Source organism: Falco cherrug, chromosome 1 (assembly GCF_023634085.1).
Source record: "Falco cherrug isolate bFalChe1 chromosome 1, bFalChe1.pri, whole genome shotgun sequence".
In the NCBI taxonomy this organism is placed as follows: domain Eukaryota; kingdom Metazoa; phylum Chordata; class Aves; order Falconiformes; family Falconidae; genus Falco; species Falco cherrug.
The window spans coordinates 119459201-119472149 of NC_073697.1; the positions used below are offsets into that span (position 1 = coordinate 119459201).

General features: G+C 57.1%; 1 protein-coding gene across 1 annotated transcript; it reads right to left on the minus strand.

The window, feature by feature from the left end:
• Positions 1–6236: 6236 nt before the first annotated feature.
• GALR2 (galanin receptor 2) lies at positions 6237–9949 on the minus strand. Its single transcript, XM_027816842.2, has 2 exons — positions 9418–9949; positions 6237–8036 (listed from the first exon to the last, which is right to left on the minus strand). The coding sequence occupies exons 1-2, from the start codon at positions 9756–9758 to the stop codon at positions 7256–7258; spliced, it is 1122 nt and encodes a 373-aa protein (XP_027672643.2). The 5' UTR covers positions 9759–9949; the 3' UTR covers positions 6237–7255.
• Positions 9950–12949: the final 3000 nt, after the last annotated feature.

Sequence of the window (12949 nt, forward strand, 5' to 3'; positions counted from 1 at the left end):
ATTCCTTTCTCCAGGACAGTGGGTGGAATTTGTTGGTGCACTCGGGCTGAGTCTGTAAAATATTTTTTTTATTGCAGCCACTCTGAGGATGAGGCCATTCACCTGGAACAGTTGCAGGCAAAGCCAGGGGAGGGAAGGGGGAGCTTTGTCTGCAGCGTTTCTGGAGCGTCTGAGCTTTAGTGTGCAGGAGCTGGTACCCTCCCTGTGCTGATGCTCTTGTGCTAACCGGAGCCCAAAGGAAATGAATGAGATTCTTCAGGGTCTGGGATGGGGTCATGTTCTCTTCTCCAAAGGCTCTGGGTGCCTCTGCATGGCCTATGCTGAAAGAGGCATTCCTGGGCTTTGCTGTCAGCCCGTTCCTCTGGGAAAGTGGTATCGGTCTGGGGATGGTGAAGAGCTGGTCCAGCTTGGCTCAGAGTTGGAGAGATGCAGTCAGAGATGGGGTGCAAAATACCCTGGTCTCTCCGTTACCAGCACCAGAAGTTGGCTGGGTTGTTTTCTACCCCGGGGATGCCCTGGCCACATCTGAAGGAGGGCAAGAGGCTGGTGTGGGCTGAGAGCCTAGCGTGGTGGCCACTGTGCAGCAAGGAGGAGCTGGAGTTGGTGAGCATGCAGGGCAGAGGTAGCTTCTGCTGCTCCCAGGTGTATGGCTTTTGGGTGGGAGTCCAAGACTCATTTCCCCTGAGCTAGAGGGAAAGCAAAGCCACCCAGTCCCAGTTTCCTAAATCCACCCTCCCACTTGCCCTGGCGCTAACCCTTCCCACACTGCCTCTCCCCTGTGCAGGGAATGACCATGGGGAGGTGGACAGCCTCTCAGCCTCACTGGGCACCTGCTGCAGCGGCCACAGCTGCTCCAGGAGCAGCAGCAGCTTTGGCCAGGGCCACCCTTCCTTGGGCTGGGAGTGGGGGGAGCTGCTCGTTCCCTCCGGGCTGACCTCAGTGTCTGAGCTGTGTCCGACACTAGTGCTGGGGAATGGCTCCGCATGCTCCTTGGCTTTTTATGGTAAGGAATGTCTTCGCAAGATGTTAATTAAGAGCGATCGTGGCAGCCAGCACCGTCCCCACACTCTCAGCACTTCACATCCCCCTCAAGAGCTGAGTATGGAGCCACGGGTGATGCTGAGACCTGGGAAGGGACCACAGACCCAACCTGGGGCTGCCACCCGGCGCCGGGGCTGCCCCCCTCTGCTTCTCCCAAGGTTCCTGTGGCGTTCAGCGTGCTCCCCTCGCCTCCCGTTCTGCTCTGCCACAGACGGGGACAGGCTGGGGGATGTGTGTCCGCTTCTCATTGCTTTGGGGCTAAAGCCCCATTTCTCCGTGGTGGGTTTTTTTTGGTTTTGTTTTGTGTTGGTTTTTTTTTTTGTGGGTGGGGTTTAGCTTTTTGCCTTTTTATTTTTCATTTTTTTTTACCCCTTGAGATGGCCTGGGCTGCAGGGAGGTGCCAGAGTCTGGGTGTGCTACTTGCTCTCATGGCTTCCTTGGCACTGACGGTTATTTTGGGGCAGCAAAAGGGTTTTTTGCCAAACCCTGCTGGCACAGGGACTGGCTCTGGGGTCCCTGCAGCCGCCCAGGGTCACTACTGGTGCGGTTTGCAGCTGGGAGCTGTGTCCAGCAGAGACAAGGGTGGGAGGCTCATAAGCTTCAGCCCCCACCCCCTTGGCTGCTGCCTCTTACTAGACTGCAAACTTGGCAGATTAAGCGTTTGAAAACAAAACAAAACCATGAATCAAAACAGCTTCTTCAACACCAGTGACGAATCCACGTGGTGGAAAGCTCGCACCAACCTGATGTTTCAGCCAAGCGCCCCTCGCCTCCCTGCCCACTGTTGGGTCTGATGGGAGCTGAGTTCAGCCTATTTATTTTCCACTTCCAGTTGAATCTGCTTGTAATAAATGAGCACCACTGCAACTCCCTAAGCTTAAGATAAAACCTCCCAAGCCAACAGACTGTGAGCCTGTCCCTGCTCAGCTGGGAGGGTGCTGAGTGGCAGCAGGTTGTGATGCTCTTGTGTTTTCCATCTGGGCCTGATATGGTTTTTTTGGGGTTTTTTGGGGGGTTTTTTGGTTTTGTTTTTTTTTTAGGGGAAAATCGCTTCCCACTGTGGTTTTGTGCTGGCAGCAAAGCCTCATGCTTGCCCTTGAAGGGTGCGTTGAGGCACGGGGTGGGTGGGCGGGTGATGGTTCCATCCCCAGACAAGCAGGGGTGATGGTAGGTGAGCTGGAGGGTGCTTTTTTCCCCCTCTATTTCTGTAGTATCCTGTAAATGGCGTAATGACCCAGCAGCTGGCCTAGGCTTCGTTTTTGTTGCCTGGAATGAGTAAGTAAGTACCAATTGATGGGTGAGGATCCATAAACGAGGAGGGCAGGTTGGATGTGTCACACCGTAGAGAGCTGGGAAAGCCTGGACCTTGCTGCTCCTGTATGAGGGTGAGAGCAGTCACGCGAGCCGTGGGCCATGCCAGAGGGGATTCAGGGGTGCTGGAGGCAGGAATAAGGTGCAGACCCCCCAGGCTAGGTGCTGTGCAGAGCCTGCCACCAGCTCACTGTCACCCTCTGGGCTCTTGCTGCTGAAGGGTGACTAGAAACGAGCTGGTGTCGGTGGTGCCCAGGGAGAGGGGGCACAGTGATGCTTTGGGCTGGGAGAGCTGCGTTAGGGGTGTCCCAGGACGCGTCTTCAAAGCGATCGTGGGGGTGGCTGGGCAGGTCTAGAGCCAGGTAGGGCAGGGCTCAGCCATGGGCTTGGGAGGCTGTCGGAGAGGCTGGGGACAGCTTTGTGCAGAGCAGAACTGTGCTTCCAAACTCCTTTCTTTGCATGTTGGTTTTGTACCATTCTCTGAAGCTGTCCCCATTCGGTGCCCAGACCCTGCTGAGCCCCAGCATGAGCAGCACCCTGGAAAATGTCTGTGGGTGGAGGGCAGCAGTGTCCTCCCAGGCTCTGTCTTGCAGACCCTCTCAGGGTGTCACTCCCCAGGGATCTGTTGTGTCTCTGGAGTGCTGCTCCCAACTCTGTTAGTGCCCACCCGGCACCCGGCAGTGAGAGGGAGACGGGTGGCAGAGTCAGTAAAGTCAATTTTTGCAGGGGTTGTACTAAGTATAATTAGTGGATGTGCTGCAAGCTTCTGCAAACCATTGTTATTGTTCACATAAAATTACTCCTTGTGATGCTTAAAAGAAAATTGCTTGTCCTTTCTTTGCCAGGCTTTTTTGCATGTCCACACACACGCTCCCATCGATTCTACATGTTCGACTGCAGCATCACAGCACTGCTTTTGTGTGTCTCCAACTGTCCAGAAAGACAGTTCTGAGCCTCTCCTTTGGGGGAGCAGCTCTGCCAAGCTTTGGCAAAGGCTTTACTTCATTATCACATTGCTGCCTTCTCATTTGGCCCTCTTGCCTTGCCCTTGCTTCCATGGCATACAGTGGTGGATGCATGGCTGGTGTACTTAGGAGAATGCCCAGGGCTGGGTGTCCCCTGGGGTGGTGCAGGACATGGCCCCTGTGTAATTTAGGGCAGGAGGCACCACAGGCAGGCTGTTGCATAGGTGTTAGTTTGTTCTTACACGCAGTTATTTGTCCTTGGCACTTTCTCCCAGCATCCAGGCTGCCGCTGTCGGATACGGGTGGCAGGGGCTGTGGGATGCTCCAGCCGTGTCGTACCTGCAGCAGTCAGCATCTTGTTTGCAAAGCTGCCCCGGTGCCCCACCGCCTGCACCCCTGACCCTGCAATTTGCAACACCCCCCACCCCTTTTCCCATTGTTTCTTTTTTATTATTTGCTTCTAAATCCATTTCTGCTAGGGCTGGATGCGAGCCTTGCAGTGGTGTGAGAGTGCCTGCATCCCACGGCACCTGCTGTGCTGGTGTTCTGGCAAGGTCAAGGCTCCTTGGAAAGACCCAAAGCTGCGAACTGAGCAGCGACCTGCGGCAAAGCCGAGCCGAGAGGGAGCAGCGGGGTTGCTGCAGTGGGTATGGTTTTGATGAGATGCTTTGAAGAGGTGACCTGTTCCCTTTTCTCATCTGGCTGATAGTCACAGCTCTAAGCTGCTGATGCTGTTTTGAGCCTCCTTTCCCATGCAATGCCAGCATACTTGGGAAACAAACCGAGTTTACAAAATCCACGGTAGTTTAGCACTTTTCTCCTGGTAAGTTGCTGTGAGCTTGCTTTCGCCAGGTGAGATTGCAGGATTCAGCCCAAGTGCCGTCACCCAGAGTCAGAGCTACCCGTCAGTCATCACCCTCTTCTTTGGCTGTTTCATGGTGGCCACGCTGCTGCCAAAGGCTCCAACATGGCTGTGAGAAGTGCGTCCCCAGAGACCCAGCTTTGCCGCTCAGTCATCCCCCAGCTGGGGGACAGCTTGGCACTGGGGGATTGAGAGGTCTGTGGCCCCAGCTTTTCCCACGGCCAGCTCGGGGGGGGGCACCAGGAGCCTCCCTGGGGCTGGGTGAGGAGCCTGGGGCACAGCCAGCCCCTCTCCGCCTGGCCTTGCTCCCTGTGTGTCCCCTGGGGCCAGGCACTGTGTGCTGGGTCACACTGTGGGCATCGGTAGCAAGAGCAGCAGCAGCCCCAGTACAGCCTTGGGGGGTTGCTTCTCCTCTTGGGTCCTTCGGTGAGATGAGATACATGGGTACCAGCCTAGTTCCTTCCCCCCCACCCTTCAGGGCTCAAAGCAAAGTCTCCCTCTTTCTGGGGGGTTTCAAGCCCCTTGCAGGGGCATGATGCATGGATTGAGATTTGCTGGCTGGTTTGGACATCTGTGAGCTAGTTATTTTTATTTTCTTGTGAATGCTATAAAAAGATGAACTTGGGAGCAACTCCTGTCCTTTCTGGGAATTCAGCCCTGTATGAAGGGAAAAACCTGGGCTTGAAAAATGAGCACCGACTCCGTGGGGCTTCCTGTGGTGCGGCCCCAGTGCTGGCGCTGTGATGCCCTGCAGCATCTCGGGCTGAGATACGTGGGTACAGGCAGGTGTGATGGGAAACCAGGTCTGGGGGGGACAAGAACAGGAGCAGGGTTGGTGGGTGTCTCCTCTTTGATGCACAAAGGGACAGGGGACATTGCGCCTCCAGCCATGGCAGCACAGGGACCCCCGTGCTTGGGCAGTGCAGAGGTGGTGGGACAACAGCTCCATCCCTAAGGCAAGGTGGTAACTGTGTCCGGGAGAGGGGGTTGAACCCCTTGGTGTGGGGGGACCCATCAGAGCCAGATCCTGCGGCCCTCCAAGCAGAGGGGGATGGGGGCAGGAGGAAGATAAGGTTTTGGCCATGTCTGCATGACTGATTCAATGTTCTCCCTGGCTGGGAAGGATTGAGCAGGGGAGATAAATACAGATGTAAGTAATGGAGCTGTTTATACACTCGCTCTTTGTGACTTATGGGTGAGCGCGCCTAGACTAAATATAATGGTTATTGATAGGAGGCAGTGGCTGATTTATGACCCTCTGTGTGGGGACAGGAAGACCTGGTTATAATAACACTCAGCAGGGGAAAACAAACGTTTTACAGCCAAAAGCTTCCTGGGAAGGAAGGCCAAGTGCTGGGGGTGGGTGGAGGGCAGCGCAGTGCGGAGGAGGGCTGTGTTGGGACCTGGGCCCCGGAGCAGACCCCTGGGAAGAGCCAGTGTCCTGGACAGAAATAGCCTCCTGGAACGCGTGGCGGTCCTGGGGAGCTCTGCCACGGGGATTCACAAGGAGGGAAATCTGTGCAGACAGACTTATACCCTTTGTAATGGTAATTTATAGAAATCTGATCTTCACAGGTGCTTGGTGCTGTCAGGGTACAGAGCTGGGAATTGCAGGGGTGCTCAGCACAGCCTGGCACAGCTCCCGTGCACTTTCACCAGCTCCTCTGGCTGTGCTTTGCCACAGGGTTTTCAAGAGAGTTAATTGATCCTATTCCAGTGATGCTCTTCTCGTACAGAAAATGACGGGTCTTTAAATAAAGCCCCGGACCGCTGGCGGCTGCAGGGCTCAGCTGCTTGTGGACCCTTTGCAGTGCTGAGTGGGGGTGCACAAGCCACGTCAGCCTCTCCTGTGCATGAAGGGGAGCGCAGTGCTGCTCCTCGCACCATCTTGATAACCCACCCCCTCCGCTGCCACGGCTTCCCTCACACCAGCGGGTCCCACCACCCCTCCAGCACCCACCTCTCTTCCGCTGCAGACTGTGGGGTGTTTCAAGGGAGCAGGACACGGGACACGGGATGGAGAAGGGCTTTATTGAGGCTTCCCCAGCTGCCTGGGGTCCCCCAGCACTCGCACAGCCCCGACTGTCCAGCCCCATGCTGCAGCTGCAGGAAAGCGGTGCCAGTGCTCCGCTTTGCTCTCCTCCACGGGCACCTCGCCGGGTCTGAGATGCTGAGCCATGCCCAAGCGGTCTGGAAGCATTTAAATCCTCCCCCAGCACTGACCTGCTGATGTCCCGCTCTGCTTCCCCTGGCAGCACACCCTCTCCGGTGAGGTCACGGCTGTGGTCCCCTGGCAAATAGTCTCCCTCCCCGCCAGGCCTTGGTGACATCTGGATGCTCTGCAAAGCCTCGCACGCACCAAAACGGCAGCACGAGCCACAGTCAGCAGCGCAGGATGGTGCCCCATGCCCTTGGCAGTCCCGTACTCGGGCCACAGCACTTGCCTCAGCTACGGATGCTGCTTCCAGCGGTGCTCCATCTTGGGGAAACCTCCCGCAAGCCACAAGCCCCAGGGAGACAGGAAAGCCCAGCCAGCACCAGCTGCACCAGGGAGGTTTGTCTCCTGATTTCTACGCTTTTCTCCTGCGTTTTCCTACCTGAGCTGAGCTTGCACCCCCATGGCTGTGGCCAGCACTGCCCTGGGACACAGCTCCTGAACGGAGACACAGAACAACCCAAGGCTTCCCAGATGTCCCTAAAAGTGCACCCAGCTAACTCCAGCCAGGTGCTGCGTTGGTTGGAGGGACCAGAGTTTTCCAATAGGCTCCAGACATAGATGCAACAGGGTGTAAGTCCATCCGTGACAGAGGAACAGGTGATGACGCATGAGAGATGATTTAGTGGCTTGATCTCTCTGCTCTCAGCCAGTGCTTGATGGAAGTAAGTCCTTCCTGCCCTTCGATCCTGGGTCAGTTGCTTGGTTGAGTCTGTAGCTCACGGCATTGCAGTTATGCTATCTGGGTGCATTTGAATGAAAAAGGGTACGATTTGAAGCATTTCAACCCAAAAGGTAGCCCGTCCCCAGGCCTGCGATGCTATGGGAGACTGCAAAGCCATGGGGTGGGAAGAAGCTCTGCTAGGTGATGTTGAAGGTGATGGAGCCACCATCTGCCTTCTGCTGATGTCCCACCAGCTCTGCCTCCCCCCAGGGTTGGGCTGGGACCTTGCAGCGCACGGAGGAGCAGCTGGGCAGGGCTGCGCTGGTGTGGGTCACCTCGCTGAGCTCCGCCTCCAGTGCGCTGACGGTGTTTGTCACTTGGACCATGTGCACTTTGTTGGCTGCCTTCTTGTGCAAGAGGCAGATGAAGATCTTCTTGAAGCCCTGGCGGAAATGTTTGGAGACCAGGGCATAGACGATGGGGTTCACACAGGAGTTGGCGTAGGAGAGGAGATGCGAGAGGATGCGGAGCACATATGTAGTGTGATTGAGGGGGAAGTACCCAAACCAGACACAGAGGATGACCAGGTGATGGGGCAGCCAACAGAGGCAGAACAGGACGGCTACAATGATGATCATCCTGGTGACCTTCCGCTTGGCCTTCTTGGACTCTGACATATCTTGGAGAGGGTCCACAGACCTCCACAGGTAGCGAATAGTCAGCATGTAAGTGAGGCTCAGGATCAGCACTGGGATGATGTAGCTGAAGACGAAGGTGCAGATGTCCATGACCTTGCGCTGGGAGATCTCCCAGATGGGATGGCAGACAGTCAGGTTGGCCAACTGGAACTCCTTATAGTAGCTGAGGTAAGGGCCCGAGAAGATGAAGGAAAGCCCCCAGATGAAGCAGATGGCCATGAGGGCATTCCTGGGCGTCCTCAGCTCCCTTGAGTGCAGGGGGTATCGTATGGCCAAATACCTGCATGGGAAAAGGAGAGGGATATGACTGCAGTCCTGAGGGCATGGAGAGCAGCTCCAGGGGCAGACTGGAGAAAGGGAAAAAGTGATGGATTTGAGCTTCCCAGGGCAATTAGTCACACAGCTGATTCCCTCATGCTTCTCGGGATCCCTGTGCAGCACAGTGGAGTGAAGAAGATCCTCTCCCCTGACCTGTCCCGTCACCCTCTCTGTTCCCAGCAGTGCTTGTAGGGAAGATGAGGATGGTCCCCTTCTGTCCCTCTCCCTAATCCAGCAAATCCTTACTTGATCATCAGTCTGGCTGGCACAAATGATAACAGCAGTGAGGATACGAAGGCAGGAGCAAGTCCCCAGGATTCCCAGCCACAGTGTTGCTCATGCTGGCACCCGTGAAAGCACATCACCCATTTTCAGTTCTGCAATTAGCTGGTTCCTTAATTATGCCCAGACCTGGGGGCTTGTGCAAGCCCCTATTTACTCAACACCGCTGTTCCTCCCAGCTGTGTGGGATGCAGGAGGGGAGGCAGCCCCCGGCTGTGTTTTAGCTCCCGGGGGGCTCGCAGCAGCCAGGGTGGTGTCGTGCCAGGGTGGCAGGACACGTCCAACCCTGCTCTGGGGCTGCCGTGGCCCTTCCCAGGGAACTTTCATGGGGACTTTCCACATCCCATCTCACAGGTTTTGGGCACTAAGCAAAGCAGTACTGGGAGCTCCCTGCCTCTCGCTGCAGGTTGGTAACTCACTAGCCCTTGCAGAGGCAGGGGCTGACCTAGCATGGGGTAAAGTCGAGGCAGGAGCAACCGGCTGCCTTTACAGAGCTTCCCAGCCAAAACCCACCCTGGGCCAGGCTGGGACGGGCGCTGGGACAAGGAACAGCACTGGGACATAAAGGGGCTTCTTGCTAATAAAAGGGGAGAGTAGGAAGAGCAGTGTCCCAGACCAAACGGATCCATGTCTTTTCCTCCTTGAGGTTTGCTGGCTTTGCTGTGGGCTGTTGGGGTAGGGGCTCTCTCCGTGCTTCCCAGGAAGATCTGGGACTGAGCTTCGTTTCTCTCTGGTTTTCTATCCCCCCTTCAGCTGCCAGAGCCTCTGGATAAATTGGCATGACTGGATAAACCCCAGTCCTACAGCTTCAGGGTCTGAAAGCTTCCTCCAGCTGGGCACTGGGGACAGGGGTCCCAACCCAACCCTCGCTGCTTGGACCCCATCCTCAGTGGCTGCATTTCCTTGAACACCTGAACTGGGAAATATTCCTGGATTCCCCTGGGAGGTTGCAGCAATCAGGGTTTGGCTCCAGGGGCTTCTGTCCTCTCTCCTGCCCGGGGTGTGATCCCGAGAAGGGGGAGCCTCAGGGTGCAGGGAGCCCCTCCCAACCATTTTCCTACCTGTCGAGGGAGACGGTGGCCAGGGTGAAGCTGCTGGCATACATGGTGAGGTAGATGAAGAAGTGGACAGCCTTGCACATGAAGGGCCCAAATACCCAGCCCTCCAGCGTGTAGATGGTGGCTTGGAAGGGGACGCAGAAGAGGATGAAGCAGAGGTCGGCCACCCCCAGGTTGAGGATGAAGAGGTTGGTGGTGTTCTTCACCTGCCCATTGCGCAGCAGCACGGCCAGGACCAGGCAGTTGCCCACCGTGCCCACGAGAAAGATGAGGAGGTACACCAGCGGGATGATCACCGACTCGGGCTGCCAGCCCTCCTCGGAGCCTGCCGCCGAGCCGTTCATGGCCGGGAGCGCACGGAGCACACAGCAGGGATGGACCGGGGAGTATGTGCTGGGGAGATGCACAGAGGGTGCACAGAAAGCGCGGCAGGGATGCCTGGGAAAGGGGGTGCATGGAGGGGTCAGTGGGGAGCACAGCAGGGCTGCCCGGGAAAGGGGGTGCACGGGGGGGGTCAGTGGGAGCGCGGCAGGGATGCCCGGGAAAGGGGGTGCACGGGGGGGTCAGTGGGAGAGCGGCAGGGATGCCCGGGAAAGGGGGTGCATGGAGAGGCCGGGAAAGGGGGTGCACGGGGGGGTCAGTGGGAGCACAGCAGGGCTGCCCGGGAAAGGGGGTGCACGGGGGGGGTCAGTGGGAGCGCGGCAGGGATGCCCGGGAAAGGGGGTGCATGGAGACGCCGCAAAGGGGGTGCACGGGGGGGGTCAGTGGGAGCGCGGCAGGGATGCAAAGGAAGAGGGAGGTCGGGGAAGGTACCGGGGCTGCACGGGAAAAGGGGTGCGCGGGAAAGGGGGTGCAGGGGCCCCGCCGGGGGGCACGGGGAGCCGGCCGGGGTGCGGGGACGCACGGCAGCCGGGCGCCCTTCGCCTCCTGCGGGGCGGCTCCGGCGCGGCGCGGCTGGGCGCTCCCCCTGCCGCCGCGGCGGGGGGGCTGGGGGCGGCGGCGCCGCGGGTCGATGCCGGCCCCCCCAGCGACCGCCGCAGGAGTCCCCCGGGCGGAGGGGCCGGGGCCGGTTTGCTCGGGGGTGGGGGGGATAAATCCGGCGGCGTGAAATGGTCTTCGGTGCCGTGACCCGCTGGGAAGGGGCTGGGGGAGCTGGGCTGGGCACCCGCAGGGAGCTGGGCACCCAAAGTGGGGTGTTCGGGTGGTTTTCTGATTGCTCCCCCTGCAGCAGCACCGGGAGAGGGCTCGTCTAATCCCAGGGGCTTCGGGGCTGTATTTTTTTAGGAATGGGGGTCCACTCGGACTGCGAATGTGGCCAAATTACCCAGCACACAGCTCAATCCTTGCACCCAAACACCCTGGAAGTGAGCTCAGCTTTGTAGGAGAATCTGTATTTTCCCCCAGGGGTGAGGGCATCAGGGTCATTCACTGCAGCAAGAACAAATCTTTTCCCCATCCGTCTTCTTTTCTTGCCTGCAAAATTGCCTGTTTTGTTCCTTCAGAGCCTTTGCAGATGGAAGTCTCGGGACTAGCCGGTGCAATCAGCTTTCCAAGGCCACTTCATCCAGCCCCCAGGCTGCCTCGCTTTGTTCCTGTGGAGAGAGAAATATTTAATGTATTGATTACTCCTATAACTAACCCACTGCACAGCTTCGCAATCGTCTTAATGGATGTTCAGATCTAAGCCTGCTGGCAGTGCTGGGAGGTCTGGGGACAGTCACAGCCCTGTCACATTGCTGCCACAGGATACAGAGCCCTTTTCCCCCTTGGCAGCCCACAGCACCCCCCACCAAACCGGCTCCTCTTCAGTTATGCAGCCGAGGTATGGGGGGAAGCAAGCACCCCACCTTGGTGTAAGGCAATTGGGAGCAGCCCAGGGGAAAGCCGGCTATCCTGCAGGGCACAAGGAGGTGCTGAGCCACAGCAGCACCGCTCTGCCTTCCTCTCCTGATCCCAGCCCAGCCACACACCATCAGGGACTCACTCCTGCCCTTGGCAAGGGGCATCATCCCCAGCCATGGCCACGGAGGTTGCAGAGCCAGCTTGTGGGGAAAGCCCAGCCCCAGGGAGCTTTCACCCTGCGGGAGCTGCCTCAGCTCCCTGTGCCCTCAGATACTCGCAGCGTGGCATTAGTGTTTGGGTTGATCCATGCTGGTGGTATCTTTGGTCTCCCTTGAGCTGCCATCAGCTCAGAGAGGACAGGTCTACCTTTACACTGCAGAGTTGAGGCTTTTAGTAAAGATGAGGGAAAACACCCAGTTTCTCTCCAAACACCAGTGCGACGTGCAACTCCCAGTGTCATACACAACGATCAGCAGCAGGACCCCCCTCATCCAGAAACCACAAAATAAATTTGCTGCCTGAGATGCAGATGGGTTATTTGGGCAGGGCTGCGGCAGGCTGGGGGTCTGGCATCCAAGGGTGGCTGAAAGCAAAAGGAAAAGGCACACTGGAAGGCTACCAACGGTCCCAAGCTGCAGGGGCTGGTGGCACAGGGACGGTCTGTATGGTGTGAGTCTCTGGAGCTGGTAACCCTCAGTGGATTTATTCCCCGCAGCTTTCCGTGTGACACCAAAGGCAACTCAGACCCACCGCCCTGCTGCAAGGCTCTGCTCGACGTGGTGCCACGAGTTTGTGCTGTCCTCCTCTCTCTCTGCCCTGGGAGAAGAGCAGAGCCAGCTCTGCAGCAGCAATCTGCACCGAGCCAGCAGCTGACAGTTTTATCCTCCCACTTACAAACTCCAGAGGAACAGCAAAGCTTCGTGCCAGCATGTGAGGAAGGTGGCACAGCAGCAACGTGCCTTCAGTGAAGCCTGACGGCTGTCCTGCTGTTGGAGCGGGTCCCTTAGTGTGTGCTGCCCACGTCTTTGCGCTGGGGCATCTGAACGTGGGTGCTGCAGTGCCAACCTAAATCAAGCCTGTCCGAACCACCACGGCCATGAGAGAGGAGCTGTTGTTTGTAAAACATGCTTCAGTTGAAATGTCTCTGCTGGGTTCAAGCATCGTTCTGGAACACGGTTTGGTTTAGATGGGATCCCTGGGAGATGCGGTGGAAACCCAGAGCAGGCAGAAACGGCTTAAAAGGTTTGCAGTGGAAAGCCATGGCTTGAGGTCTCGGGTTTTCTTTTTCGCCTTTGAGCTTTCAGGTCCGCGAGAGGGAAGGAGAGCTTTGAAATCAGAAATAAGAGGTCATAGCTGAGCCCTCTGAAGGGCAGAAGAGCAACAATTTAAGTATTTAGGATAGCAGGTATTAAAAAACCCCACAGTTTGGTGTTTGTCCCTAAAGAAGTATCTCAAAGCTTGGTTCAAATATTTAATATTTAAACGCTGGTCTTAACTGTTTTGCTCAGGTTTATACCTTTAAATAGCTGCAGGGAGGTGCTTTTAAATAACAACAGAGGGTCTCTTCTTTTACAGTCATACAGGGGTGAAGATGTTCCCTGCTGCCCTGCAGGTACTGTGGCTGAAGGTGGGAGATTTTGGCTAATGCTTGGCCTGTGGGCGTTTAACCCCTCTCTGAAAGGGCTGCCCGGAC